Source organism: Anoplopoma fimbria, chromosome 23 (genome assembly GCF_027596085.1).
Source record: "Anoplopoma fimbria isolate UVic2021 breed Golden Eagle Sablefish chromosome 23, Afim_UVic_2022, whole genome shotgun sequence".
NCBI classification, from domain to species: domain Eukaryota; kingdom Metazoa; phylum Chordata; class Actinopteri; order Perciformes; family Anoplopomatidae; genus Anoplopoma; species Anoplopoma fimbria.
The window spans coordinates 5,428,921-5,442,967 of record NC_072471.1 but is presented as its reverse complement, the minus strand read 5'-3'; the positions used below and the strand labels follow the sequence as shown (position 1 = coordinate 5,442,967).

General features: G+C 40.3%; 2 protein-coding genes across 2 annotated transcripts; one reads left to right on the top strand and one right to left on the bottom strand.

The window, feature by feature from the left end:
• The first annotated feature begins 260 nt into the window (after nt 1–260).
• mest (mesoderm specific transcript) lies at nt 261–4,973 on the top strand. The gene is made up of 12 exons (XM_054624758.1): nt 261–546; nt 874–1,062; nt 1,874–1,953; nt 2,042–2,119; nt 2,221–2,357; nt 2,478–2,536; nt 2,610–2,650; nt 2,778–2,848; nt 2,943–3,044; nt 3,141–3,217; nt 3,695–3,758; nt 4,411–4,973. The coding sequence occupies exons 2-12, from the start codon at nt 882–884 to the stop codon at nt 4,526–4,528; spliced, it is 1,008 nt and encodes a 335-aa protein (XP_054480733.1). The 5' UTR covers nt 261–546; nt 874–881; the 3' UTR covers nt 4,529–4,973.
• Nucleotides 4,974–5,016: 43 nt separating this feature from the next.
• On the bottom strand, nt 5,017–13,906 carry copg2 (COPI coat complex subunit gamma 2). The gene is made up of 24 exons (XM_054625062.1): nt 13,788–13,906; nt 12,737–12,789; nt 12,531–12,611; nt 12,351–12,422; nt 12,145–12,224; nt 11,739–11,814; nt 11,502–11,594; nt 10,998–11,084; nt 10,668–10,825; nt 10,336–10,469; nt 10,150–10,217; nt 9,718–9,906; nt 9,431–9,526; nt 8,893–8,967; nt 8,572–8,803; nt 8,281–8,356; nt 7,983–8,086; nt 7,614–7,808; nt 7,283–7,464; nt 7,017–7,146; nt 6,344–6,441; nt 6,042–6,180; nt 5,811–5,909; nt 5,017–5,396 (listed from the first exon to the last, which is right to left on the bottom strand). The coding sequence occupies exons 1-24, from the start codon at nt 13,822–13,824 to the stop codon at nt 5,266–5,268; spliced, it is 2,685 nt and encodes an 894-aa protein (XP_054481037.1). The 5' UTR covers nt 13,825–13,906; the 3' UTR covers nt 5,017–5,265.
• Between the last annotated feature and the right edge of the window lie 141 nt (nt 13,907–14,047).

The window sequence follows — 14,047 nt, the reverse complement described above, 5'->3', positions numbered from 1 at the left end:
TCATTCAAAATTCATAGTATAGTTTGTTTAAAAAGTCAAAGTATAGTATATTTTAAAAAAAATGTCATAGTATAATGTGTCTTCAAAAGTCATTAAAAAAATCATAGTTTTATTATTCAAATTAGTATTTAAAAAAAAAAGAACAGCTAGGCAGAGGGATATTGCTTTACATGTAATTCCACATCCATACCTGCAGAGAGCAGTGGACTAGTCTCCAGGCCTCCATTTAAGACTCTTCTTAGAGAGACATTGTTGCATTGTTGGGGTGAGTCTCTCACTCTTTTCTTCTTGACGGGTGAAAAACGACCACAACCAGGTCCTCTGCCATTCACCACTGTTTTTACTTCACCTCTTTATCCATCTGATCAATGCTGAATAACAGGCGTGGTGCCCGGAAATTGCAACAGAGTGAGACGTCCGGTTTTTTTTCTTTTTACTACATTGTAGCAAATCTGTCGCTCCTTTCCGCTCTGCATGTTTTCCTTCTGCAGCAATGGACTCTAAACACTGGGTGAAGGTCTGCTAACCACAGGTCGAGACATTGATGTAAGTGCTGCAGCCTTTTTCATTGTCATCAAACACACATAACATTTATAGAAGCAGAATAATGGAGGATTAACTAGATCTGTGTTTGGCTTCTGCAACATTGTATCCTTCATTTGTGTGACAGTGATCTCATTCATTCACACACACACACACACACACACACACACACACACACACACACACACACACACACACACACACACACACACACACACACACTCATGCATATTATATTATCATGCAGCATGATAATGCATTACTGTCAATAGATGCAGGTTTTGATGCAACACTTACTGTGCTGTGTCTCCTTCCTTTGTTGCTGCTCAGAGGCAGGAATGAGAGTCCCCCCCGCCGGGCTCATGATGAGAGAGTGGTGGGTCCATGTGGGTCTGATCTGCATCCCGCTGCTGGCCGTCTACCTGCACATCCCTCCCCCTCAGCTGTCACCTTCCCTGCAGAAGTGGCACAATGCCGGCGAGGCGTTTCACTTCAGAGGCAGGGAGATCTTCTACAGAGGTGAGGGGGGGGGGATTAAATCACATCCATGGGTTTCCAGGAGTCTTGTTATGGTCTAGGGCTGATAATAGTTAGTGTTGTTTCATAATCTTTATGAATATTATGCTTATGAATAACATACAGTACCAGTCAAAAGTTTGGACACACCTTCTCCTTCAATGGTTTTTTTTATTTATTTTTATTATTTTTTTCTACATTGTAGATTAATATTGAAGACATCCAAACTATGAAGGAACACATATGGAATTATGTGGTAAACAAACAAATGCTCAACAAACCAGAATATGTTTTATATTTTTTATTTACTGGTACTGTACTTAATATAAACCCCAAATAGATAAGAGTATATATATATATATATATACAGTACCAGTCAAAAGTTTGGACACACCTTCTCATTCAACTACTTTGAAGAATGTAAAATATAAAACATATTCTGGTTTGTTGAGCATTTGTTTGTTTACCACATAATTCCATATGTGTTCCTTCATAGTTTGGATGTCTTCAATATTAATCTACAATGTAGAAATAAATAAAAATAAAAACCATTGAATGAGAAGGTGTGTCCAAACTTTTGACTGGTACTGTATATATATATATAACATTATCTTCATCAGCAGATACACTTTGCCGAGTTGCCATGGAAAAGTAGATGTATAATAATTAATTTATTGACAAACCATCTAAGCGTTAAATGTGACTTTTTAGAGATCTGATCATAAATAATCTTTCTTTCTGTTACCATGACATCCTTATACACCACACGCGTGTTTATCACACACGTGTTTCTCTTTTCTCCTCAAAAAAACAGATTCCTATGGCGCTTTGGGAAGCTCTGATGTCATCATTCTGCTCCACGGCTTCCCCACTTCCAGCTTCGACTGGAACAAGGTACCCACTGCACGCGCTCGGTAGATAGTAAACACACCTAAGCACCATTAATCATTACATCATGTGACCAAATTTTTTTCCCATGCAGATCTGGGAGCCACTCACTCAGCGCTTCCATCGAGTCATTGCACTGGACTTCCTGGGTTTTGGCTTCAGTGACAAGCCAGTGAGTACATCTCGTGCCACATTAAATGTCTCTATTTTATAGATAAACACTGTAAAAAAAACAACATGTTTCTTATACTTCCTTCGTGATGCCCTTTCCAGCGACCCCACAGATACTCCATCTTCGAGCAGGCCAGTGTGGTGGAGGCCCTGGTGGCTCACTTGGGTCTGAGCAACCAGCGAGTGAATCTGCTGTCCCATGACTACGGAGACACTGTGGCCCTGGAGTTGCTCTACAGGTATATGTGTGTGTGTGCAGGTATATTCATGTAAATGTCAAAAACAGAGCATAAATGATAAATTGCTAACCACTTCTCCTTCTGTCTATTGTTTTTTTTCTTTCTTTTTCTCCCAAACAGAAGTGACCAAAACCGCACAGGTCACCTGATCATCAACAGCCTGTGTCTCTCTAACGGAGGTACAGTGCGGCCTATTGTCTGTGGGTCACGTTGTATAAAGCCGGTCAGTGCTGACTCTTTTATTTTCAACAGGCTTATTCCCGGAAACGCATTACCCACGTTTGCTGCAGACGGTGAGTCACATTTTTTGTTCCTAATCCTACTCTTCAGCTCATGTGGAATGTGTTTAAAAAAAGTTAAAATTCGGTTGATTGGCTGTCAGATTTGTCTCTCAGACCTTTTTGTTTTGCCTCCATAAAGCTTCTGAAGGACTCTAGTATTCTGGCTCCAGTTCTGACACGTCTCACCAACTATATGATCTTCCAAAAAGGGTAAGAGAACCAGGTGCATTTGTTTGTACCAGTATGTAAGTGCATAAATATATTTTTGTTGTTGATATTCTTTTTTTTTTCTGTTGACTGGTAGGATTGGAGACGTGTTCGGTCCTTACACGCAGCCCACAGATGCTGAGTTCTGGGACATGTGGACCGGTTTACGCTACAACGATGGCAACTTAGTGTTGGACAGGTGTGTGTTAGAGTTTTCATTGTATTCATTTGGCATTAATTATCTTTGTTGCTCTTCATCTTTGTCCTCTAATTTTGTCTTCTTCGTCTCCCTCAGTATTCTGCAGTACATCAACCAGAGATTTAAACACAGAGAGCGGTGGGTGGGCGCCCTCACCTCCACCATCGTCCCACGTGAGTTCCCGGTGTCATCATCACATGTGTGTTGATAAGTCAGAGGGTTGACGCTCTTCTGTGTAGGCCAAACACTCCCTTAAGGTGTATTTACCCAGAAGCCTCTGCCAAAGCGCCGCTGATTCTAAGCTGCTTAGCCTTCAAGGAGAAGCCTCGTGGTCCATCTGTGATCCTGCGCTCAGGAGGGGGGAAGAAGAGTGTAGGGTGTGGAGGGTGGTTAAGAAAATAATGTGTCATCCTGCAGTTACATAAGAGCTCTGATCAAATTATATCTGCACCAAACATGGATCCGCCCAGACATAAACATCTGAATCTATGTTATTTAACTTTAGGCCTCATATCCAGAATTTGTCTGTACTATTATCTTCCATTTTCAGATCAATCCACCCTCCCTTTTTTTACCACTCCTCTATTTCTCAGTGTTCCTCCCTCCACCTTTTCCTCCTTGACCCTCTCTCGCCCCTCTTTGTCTTTCAGTGCACATGATCTACGGACCCCTGGACCCTGTTAACCCTCATCCTCAGTTCATCCGTCTTTACCAGTAAGTTCCCCCTCCTCTCATTCTTTAACCCCCATTCAGATTACCTGTCGTACGCTCATCTTCTGGCAGATCTTCATTCAGATCGTTCGCTGAATGTCAATGGGCACAAATTGCAGTGAAAAAAATATCTGAACCCTCTCCAAGTAGCTTAAAAGCTCTACTCTTTTTATAAATGATTATTCATTTCCTTCCATTTATGTTGCTCTAAAAGAAACGGCTATGTAAATAATTATTTAAATTTAGTGTTTTATTTCAGGTTTACTTTTCTTTTTTTCTTTTTTATAATTTTTGCCTTCCCTATCTTCTTGCAGTTAAATAAATCTAAATGAAAATAGTTCTGCAAGTTTGTGTCAGAAATAGTTTTCCTCCAGTTTGTATCCACCACAAACAAATGGTGGCGTTTCAGTAAAGCGATAACAGAAAATTAAAGATTATCAAGCAACAAAGGTCCACAGTCTGATTTGAACCTATAATGTTGGGGTCAAAAGTCAGCATCATTAACCACCGGGCCAATAAGTCATCAGGGTGTTAGGCATTCAGATTTCATTACTTAACCTTTTCACATGCTGGAATAACATCTTGTCAAACAGTCAGTAGGGCTTTTGTTTTGCAAAAATCTCATTTATCTTACATATGTATCATGTTCCTGCAGACACCTGGTCAAGAGGTCGACGTTCACCATTTTGGACGAACACATCAGTCACTATCCTCAGCTGGAAGATCCCACCGGCTTCCTAAACGCATATTTCAATTTTATTCACTCTTTCTGAGAGGTTAGCAAATGTAATGCGTAACAAATGTTTGGTACTTTTGCAGCGCTTATTCAAAGTGATAAAAGGTAACGTGTGATACAAAACCCTTTCCTGTTGATGAGTCATGCTGTCACTAATCTGCAGTTTATGCATTAGTTTGAGATTTAAGCACCAGTGATTGGCTAATTTACCGGCATCAATTCCTAAATTGTCAATTAATACCATGGAAGACTTCCAATGTGAGCTAGAAACATGATTAATTGTACTTTTTGTACTAATTTATGGATCCTCTTTCAGCATGATACTGAAAGTTATGTTGGGTTGTGATTATTGAACATATCTGTGGGACATCGTTTTGATTCCCTCCATTTTCTGTCCTGCACAGCTGCATTCTGATTGAATTTTTTTCTGAATGATTTTCTACATTTCCCCTTGATGTCAATTTTTCTTTAAATAAAGCTAGTTTTGTAAAATAAAAAAAGTGTCTGAATGAGTGAAACTTGATGTACTTTGACAGTCAGAATTTATTGAAGATTTGACAGAAGAATATTCTTACTGCACAGAAAAACATGAGAACCAGCAGACGGTATAAAGAAACACTATAGAAGAAATAAAACATTTATGTTGTTGGATGGTGTCAGCATAACAAACACGATATCATTATACATTATATTTTTAGAGCTGTGTAAAAGAAGTAAGTGATGTCTCAGAGAGTTGGGCGTGCAGAGATGACAAGAAGCAACACCGCCGGCGTTTTAGCCCACCGAGGCCAGGATGACGTCGACGACCGTCTCTTCACCACTGCGAACCGTCACCTGCATGGTGACGCCGTCAGCCAGAGCGAGGCGAGCACGAACCAACACGTCGTGACCTCCCCGGAACACACCTGAGAGGAGAGAGAGGGAGGGAGAGCTGTCAGAAGCCAATCAAATCACACAGAACATTGATTCACCTGGCATATCAATTAAGGTATTTTTATATAAAATCTAGAACGTGTAATGTTTTATAGAAAAGGTATATAAATGTTTAAAAGTGATTAGTACACAACTTTAGTTCCTGAGTATAATGATCCTTCTTATTGCAGTTTGTCATTTGAACCTCGTATAATATTCTTTAAAATTTGTAATCCATTAAAATCTAAATTTACTTGTAGTTTTTGCATTTGATGTCCAAAAACATATTTAAGTCGCATGAAAGACAGCTTTATCTTGCATTCAGGCTACTAAAAAACATTTTCTATTAAGCAACTTGAACAGAAAATAAACTTTTAAAAGACCAAACAGTGACAGCCAACACCCACCAGCGAGGAAGAGGACATGTGAGTTCTTGTTCTCTGGGACTTTGTCGGAGCGCTCGCATGGCTGCATTCCCAGGAAGCTGATGATGTTACCCACCGCCTCTGTAAAAAAACACAGATGAGTCATGTAACACACTCAGTAACTGCATAGAGCTTCAACATTGATTAACATGTTTTGTACATCTCTGGAAGCAATTACGGCATTGATTACATCAGCCTCAATTTCTGACTTACCGTCTAGAGTTCGTACAGACGCCAGGGCAAAAGTCTCTTCTTTCTCAAATTCGTCTCCCACTTCATCCCACGCTGCTCCAAAGTTCGGTTTCAAAACCTTCTGGATGTGGTCTGCAACGGTCACCTCCAGATCCTCCAGCTAAAGAACAGCAGGGCAGAGGAGGGCGAGAGGCGAGAAAGATGGAAGGACAAGGAGAGCAGTTGAATAAAGAAACAAAAGACAATTTACATTGCTGAAAATAAACAAAATGACTCATTTGTCCTTTGTTTTGATAGTTTGTGCATGTGCTTTGATTACGTACCACGTATTCATCATCATAACCGTCATCGTCAGGCTCTCCTGTGTTCGGGTCGCAGTCTTTGACCAAGTATTTCATAGTACAACTGAACGTACAAGACACTGGGGACAGAAAGGACAGAACTTATTACAATTGATATTATTCGGTATCGATTTAAATTTGCTACTCAAAAACGAATATTTTGGAAGTTGAAATGTGTCAAAAAAAAGTTGTAGTATAGTATGTCGAAAAGAGTCATAGTAAAGACAGAGTTTAGTATTTTCGTAAAAAGTAATAATAATGTCGTAGTAAATTATGTCAAAAAAGTCATGAAAAAGGTCATAGTATAGTATGTCGGAAAAAGTAGCAAAAAAATACATTATATAGTATGACGAAAAAAGACATAGTATTATATGTCGAAAAAAAGTTTTTAAAAAAGTCACCATATATAGTATGTTAAAAAAGTCATAGTATAGCATGTTAAAAAAAAAAAAACATCATCAACAACAAATCATGAAAAGGTCATAGTACAGGATGTCGAAACAAGTCATAAAAAGTCAAATGATTAACAGTGTTTTCAGCTTTGGGCTGCTCAATGACTGATAAATCTACTTGTAATCTAAATGTTATGAACTATCAGTTTCTTTGATTATCTGTCACTGCTCCCATTAGCCCAATAACGTTCCCGTGTTCCTACCAGCGGTGGGGTCGTCCTCAGGCAGGCGGACCAGAGTGTAGCAGGAACCAGGCTGACTGTAGGGGAGGTTGGCAGCTGGAATGTATTGCATCACCTCGTAGGACTCCGATGGCTCCATCTGCACTACGACCTGACACACAAACCCACACACGATACTTTCATTTCAAATGTATTCCCATGTTTTAGTACAACTACTGTCTAACTGGATCTCCAGAAAAATGCAACTTAATGAAACCAAAATGACCATGAAACATCTCAGTTTGTACCTTCTGCAGGAGCTGGTCATTCAGGGTGTTTGTGCAGTCAAACTGGAACACCATGTGCCTGGCGAAGGTGTGTTTGACACAGCGCACCACGTATTCTGTCTCGGCCTCCGTCAGCTGCACCTGTTCAGAGGACTTGAAGAGCGGCCCGAGACCCTGGAACTCTGGGATGGCTGCCAGTTGTTCTGTGATATGGACGGAAAGTAGAGACAGATTAAAAACAAGGACAGAGGACAGACAAGGCTGTCATTGTGTACAATTATATCAGGCCAGAGTATGAAGTCGAGCATTTTAGTGTCTAACTGCATCATCTTCAATCAATTCACATTCTTACCCTGATAAATGTCCTGGCGTGATGGAGCCATCTTCTCTGGCAGTTTGCTGGTGGCAATAGGAGCCATTTCTGTTTTGTGTTCTGTGATAGGTGTGGTGGCCAGAGGGACACTCTTTATGTCGAAAGGTTTCTCTGAGGGCTCCAGAGTGTACTGGTGGAGGGACTTCTCCAGTCCGGGGATGGAAACAGACAGACCTGAGAGCGACACATAAAAGAGGAGACGTTATCATTAACATTTCTGACATCCAGTTTATATGAACCACATACACACAGTTAGACAGTGTACCCTGAGTGTGTGTGTGTGTGTGTGTGTGTGTGTGTGTGTGTGTGTGTGTGTGTGTGTGTGTGTGTGTGTGTGTGTTTGTTTACCGTTGAAGATATAGGCAGCATTCAGAGCCTTCTGCTTCTGCTGCAGGACGTTCATGTAGAAAGTAGCTCTGTCGCGCACTTCATCATCACTGTCCATCATGCACCTATGAGAACGGACACGTGTGTTAAAGTCAGACTACATCACATGTTTATTAAAAAACCCCAATGTATAGTATAAATTACATTTAAGGAGTCTATCACCAGTAATTTGACCAATGTTTTCTTTGTATTTTTTGTATATTAAGATGAACTGTAGGGGTTCACAGTCACATAAGAACAAGTGAAAGTAAATGAGTACCTCTGCATGAGAACCAGGACGCTCGGCAGCAGATCATCGTTCTGAGCTCCAAATTTAGCCAAAGCGCTGACTGCGGCTGAGGGTGGAAGATGAAACAAATGTTTAAAATGGTTATAAAATGCCATGAAAGCAATGTGACTATAAATAAACAAAATGTCACAAAGTTCTTGCCCAAAAAAAAAGAGCAGATCTGACATAGACACTTGGACATTAGAAGTCAGCCTCTGGAGTCGTCAAAATTCAACTCAGTGTTACATATTGAGGCTAACGAGGCATCCCGCTCCGTCTCACCTGCACGGACAGCCTCGCTCTCCAGCACCACTCGGTTGAAGATGAAGCGGATGTACTTGGAGGGCTGGGGGGTGCGTGGGCCCTCTTTGCCCAGCAGGTGCAGGATCTTTGTGGCTAGCACCGTGTGCTCGCAGTCCTCGATGAACTCGCAGAGGTGGGCCAAGCCCGTCTCTTTGCTCTCTGGGTTCTCCTCGATGATGCTGATGATGCAGTCCACGATGGCCGAAGAGTTCTGGTCATCCCATACTTCTTCCATTTAAGGATTATGGAGGCACACTGTGCTCTTAGGAACCTTGAGTGCTGCAGAAATTCTTTTGTAACCTTGGCCACAGCTTCTGGATTCTCATTTGTTCTGACATGCACAGGTAGAGTGCAAGGCTTGTACTCGAAACCACCCTGAAGGAAGAGGAGACGCGTTCACTATGAGTCTTAAACACAACTATGCAACATTCACTGTGGGCCTTAACTGACTAATAGTAAACAGGATACATATATGTAACAAGTGTATGGTGGACAGGTAATGAATCATCAACCTATTTGTAAATTCAGAATTTAGTGTTATTTATCTTTTGCTAAACATTCAGTTAGTTGGACTATAAACTCTTTCACAACTTCTCAACACTGATGTAGACTTTATCATCAGTCTATTGGGTTTCTGTCTTCTAACATGTCAGCATTTATAAACCAGATTCAAGTCATTTGAATACTAATCATTTTGTAAAATACACAGAAAAGTATGAAAGCTCCTAAAAGGCCAACTGTGGTAACAGCAGGTCTGTTTATGGATAAGAATATCGCAGATAAAGAAGCTCCCAAGACCAAAGTGCGAAGGTCAGTTGTCTGTTAATGATCAACTCACATCATCTCTGAGCATGTTGGACAAGAAGTTCATCATGACGCTGTGCTTCCTGGGATACTTCTGGCACAGAGCACTGATGGCCTGCACCACCACCACCTGGAATAAACAAGCAACAGCAACATATTTAGGACACAGAAAATAGAACAAAAATAACGGGATTAAAAAGGGAGACGAAGCCATAAATCTCATATTAGACATTCATATTTTGAGATCACAGAATCTGAAATCCTGGGTGATAAAAATAAGAACACTCTGAACTCTAAGTTCTGCCTGGTTCGGTGTCTGACCTTGAACTCGTCAGAGATCTCGGACACAAACGAGGAGATCTGTTTCATGAGTCGGTCCACGCTGCTCTCACTGCCGGTCTTGAGCAGAGTGGTGATGGCCAGCGTGGCGATGCTGCGGTTGGAGTCAGTGATCAGGTTTTCCAGGTCCAAGTTGCACGCAGTCACGGCTGATGGATGCTTCATGGCCACCTAGTGGACACAAAGGAAATGTCAGAGTCGTTCATTCACTGTAACAGCCTGTTTTTATCATACAGTGTGTTGTCAAGACAGATGAATAATAAAGTAGCGCAAAGCACTTTCAGTCATGCATTATGTATCTACTTCAGAAATCAAAACCACTACAACCACTTTTATACTGCCTTAATACAAATGCAATGTCTAAGCAATATGATATTTGACTAATTAAAGTGATCGATGTCATGATAAAGTTACCTTGTTGAGGGTCCTGACTGCAGCGTATCTCAAGGCTGCTTTGGGAGAGCTACAGAAGAGCTGCAGCACTGCAGGAAGACAAACACATTCACAATGAGACTCACCAACACATCATTCTATTGTTTAAGTCAACTAGACAGATAGAAATGAAAAATGTATGTAATGAGGAGTGAGTAAACTACTGACCAGACACAGCAGGGGCCAGCTCCCGAGCAGTACAGTTGGGCATATGGACGATGGCAGAGGCCGCCTCATACACCACCATCTCATTCTTGTTCCTCAGGCAGCTCTCGATGAAGTCGAACAGGGGGCTGTCGTGACTGAAAACATAAAGACAGATTAGAACGCTGTAAAAAAACCCTGGACAACCATCCAATGCAGTCTGCATTTATTAAGCTCCTGTGTTAAGCAATAATTTAGATGACAACAGATAATTAATCAGTGGGGAATCAGCTCTACCATGCAAGTACCCAGATGTCCTTGTGGGTTTCTACTTGAGCGTCAGAAGGTCTACTCACCCTCCCTCCGTCTCGTCCAGCAGTTTGCTGGCGATCCTGATGAGCATGCAGTAGGCAAAGGGAGACTTGAGACCAGACTTGGTGAACTTGTTGAGCATCTTGGTGACGGCAAGACGGTCGTTCTTCCTGAGGTGATACAACAGGCCCAGGGCATGGTACTGGAATATGGGACACACACAAGAAACGGCAATGAAATTGAACTCCTTAAAGTTTTGAACATATCGGTATAATACGAGGTAACTGACATGTTTTTTATCTTCTACACAATCACAATAGATGATTCAAAATACCATGAATTCACATGTCCTTTTGCATGTCTGTATTACCCACCTGGACCATGATGTTGTCACTGGAAGCAGCCTCTTGGGCTTCATTCACCCAACGCTTCACCACATCGTAGCTCATCTTCACCATGTGCTGAACACACACACACAAAGAGAAAGGATTAAGCACCAAAAAAGTACTTTATATCGAATACACAGGAGCAAAAATCTGAAATCCAGATCCAGTTAGATAGTTTACTTTACTATCACTCTTTAATGGCATTTTTATGTTTGGGAAATTCTATATAACTTTTTTTTTTTTTTTACAGTTCTTTTTATGACATGATATACTATAACTATTTCGACATAATATAATATTGCTTTTTTTCAACATACTATCCTGTGCCTTTTGTATGACTTTTTTTGACTTACTATACTAAGACATTTTTATATATTTTTTTCCACATCCTATACCATGACATTTTAATGGTTTTGTATGCTATGAATTGTTAATGACATACTATAAGACATGCTTTGGATTAATAAGTAAAATATGAAAAAAAAAAATTACCAGTGAGGAGACAAGGGCTGAGCTGGAGACACTGGGCACCTTGTCAACAATGGCCTGTTTCATGTATCTCTCGATGGCTTGCAGCATTGTTGTCTGTGCAAAAGACAAGGACAACATAAATAAAAAAAAATAATAAAATAATATACTCATGACATTTTTTTTCTTGCATCAGATGAAAAGGTTAAGGAAGATATGGGGAGAGAGAACAAGGAAGAAAATAAGGTGACGGGGTCTCACATCTGTAATCCTGCAGAGGGCTCTGATAGCAGGTCCTCGGTAAACATCCTCCTTCCCGGTCATGTCTTTGGTCAAGCTGTAAAATACCACACAAGGAGTTAAAGTCTTGTTTCAGACGGTGTGAATGAAAAGAAAATGGAACACATTAAAACAGTTACAAAAACACAATTACAAAGAGTTGTTCTCCTCTTTAAAAATTAACAGTGAGGTTTATAACAACATGAGAGAAATTCTAAACTTTGTTCATACTGGATAATAGCAGCTGCATTAAAATGTCTGATAAACGACTGTTTGCAAACTGTTTCTGAGGTTATTCCGCTCTGCCAAGAAAAGACCCTTCCTGGGAGAGATATCAGTATTTGCATACAGGTAATACTCAAAGACATTTACGGGTCATGGTACAAACCTGCTAGTGACAATAATGACATCCTCAGAGATGTTGGCCATCTCTTTGATGGTCAGGTAACACATCCTTCTCAGGGTTTGCTGAGTGGGAAAGAAAGAGTATAAACGTACTGCAGTTATATTTGCTTTCTACAGACTTGAGCTAAAATGTAATCTAAATATAAAAAACCCATTAACTAATGAACAAAAGAATGAAATATAACTTACATCATTCGACTGAAAGAGCCTGGTCATCGCAAAGAAGGCTTCCGTGGCCTCTGTGGTCCCAAAATGCTCTCCCTAATAATAAAAAAAGACATGTGAGTTAGGGGGACTTAAGATTGGTGGACAGACACAAACACATGTCATTAAGAAGCTACTTAACATGTTTGTCAAACAACGTTTTACCTGGTTGAGGAGGTAGATAATCTTGGTGAGAATGTGGAGGCATCGCCGTGGGTTGATGGGGGTCTCATTGAAGATACGCGCCTGTGAACAAGAAGGGACACATTGTTTAATGTCAGTGGTTAGGAGATTCTTTATTTGCTTGATACTTGTTGATGCAGAGCGTGTTTTAAGATATATATATATATATATTTGTGTGCAGACTTTACCTCCTGCAGCACGGCACTCTTCTCCAGATGCTGGAAAGGATTGGACCCACTTCCTAAATGTCAAAACAGTAGAGTCAGACATGTTATTGTGCATTGATACAGGCTTATCACAGATGGCTCAATAACATGTAGGCTAAGCAACACATGGAGGCAGATCTCATTTAAATCAAACCAAAGCTGCAGCAAGATTCACCCATATGCATGTTGAGCTCTTGTTTGGAGAGGACACGTCTCAAATTTAAAAGATGCTTAAAAGACAACCTTACCCTTTTTTGTAATTACTTTCCTTATGTATTATATGTATTCCATGTTTCAGTTTGTATTTTTAATCTGTAGTTGTTGCATTCATAGGGACTTGTAGCATTACTTTTGTGTAGGAGTAAATGCAGGGGTACAAACCCAAATCCCCTTAATCAAAATCAAACCCGGCTTATTCTCACACCCACATAAATGCACACATATGAACTTACACACACACACACACACACACACACACACACACACACACACACACACTCATTCATTCACATCTTGACTTTGTTTTCTTGTTGTTTATAATGTATTGTTATTATAAATCATATCTTGTAAATATGCTTTTTCAAAACCACTACAACCATTATTTTTTTATATATTATATAGGTGGAGGCTTCAAATAAGCCCAGTGGGCTTTCTGCCTCTTCCTGCACTGTAATATAATTTATCTATGTTATGTTTTTTATATTTTTACAAACATCACAACATCCAGCTGGCACTGCCTAGCTTGCAATGCTAACGCTAATATTCGGTGTTAGCATTGTCTTGACATTAAACACAACCTGTTACAAATCACAAAGCAACTGCTAATCATTCATATGTGACCTGTCTTACTATTAAAACACATATAAATGCATATAAAAGCCACGATTGACTAACAGGTATAAAGGTAGCTTTAGCTAGCATGCTAACTGTGACAGGCTAGCACCGCGTTAGCTTCCAAAGCTACCAACATCTTGTCAGTCCAAACCCTATTAATATACATTTTTATTTTTAAATACTAGTCCTCTAATCTTACCAGACTCCTCGTCCTTCTTATCAAACTTTTTAATCATTATGTCGGTGTGAAGCTGACGGAAGAAGGCGACGGATGCTCTCAGCCTGGATCATAAGAGAAGCTACTTCCACGTAGCCAAAGTGAACACTCACTTCCGGTCCACGTCAACGGAAGTGACGTCAGAACCATTACGCAACATGTCCACCAGGGGTCGCTGCAGGCAAGAGAAAAAAATAGAAAAAAAAAGACAAGAAATAAAAAAAAGAATACAGTACATCATG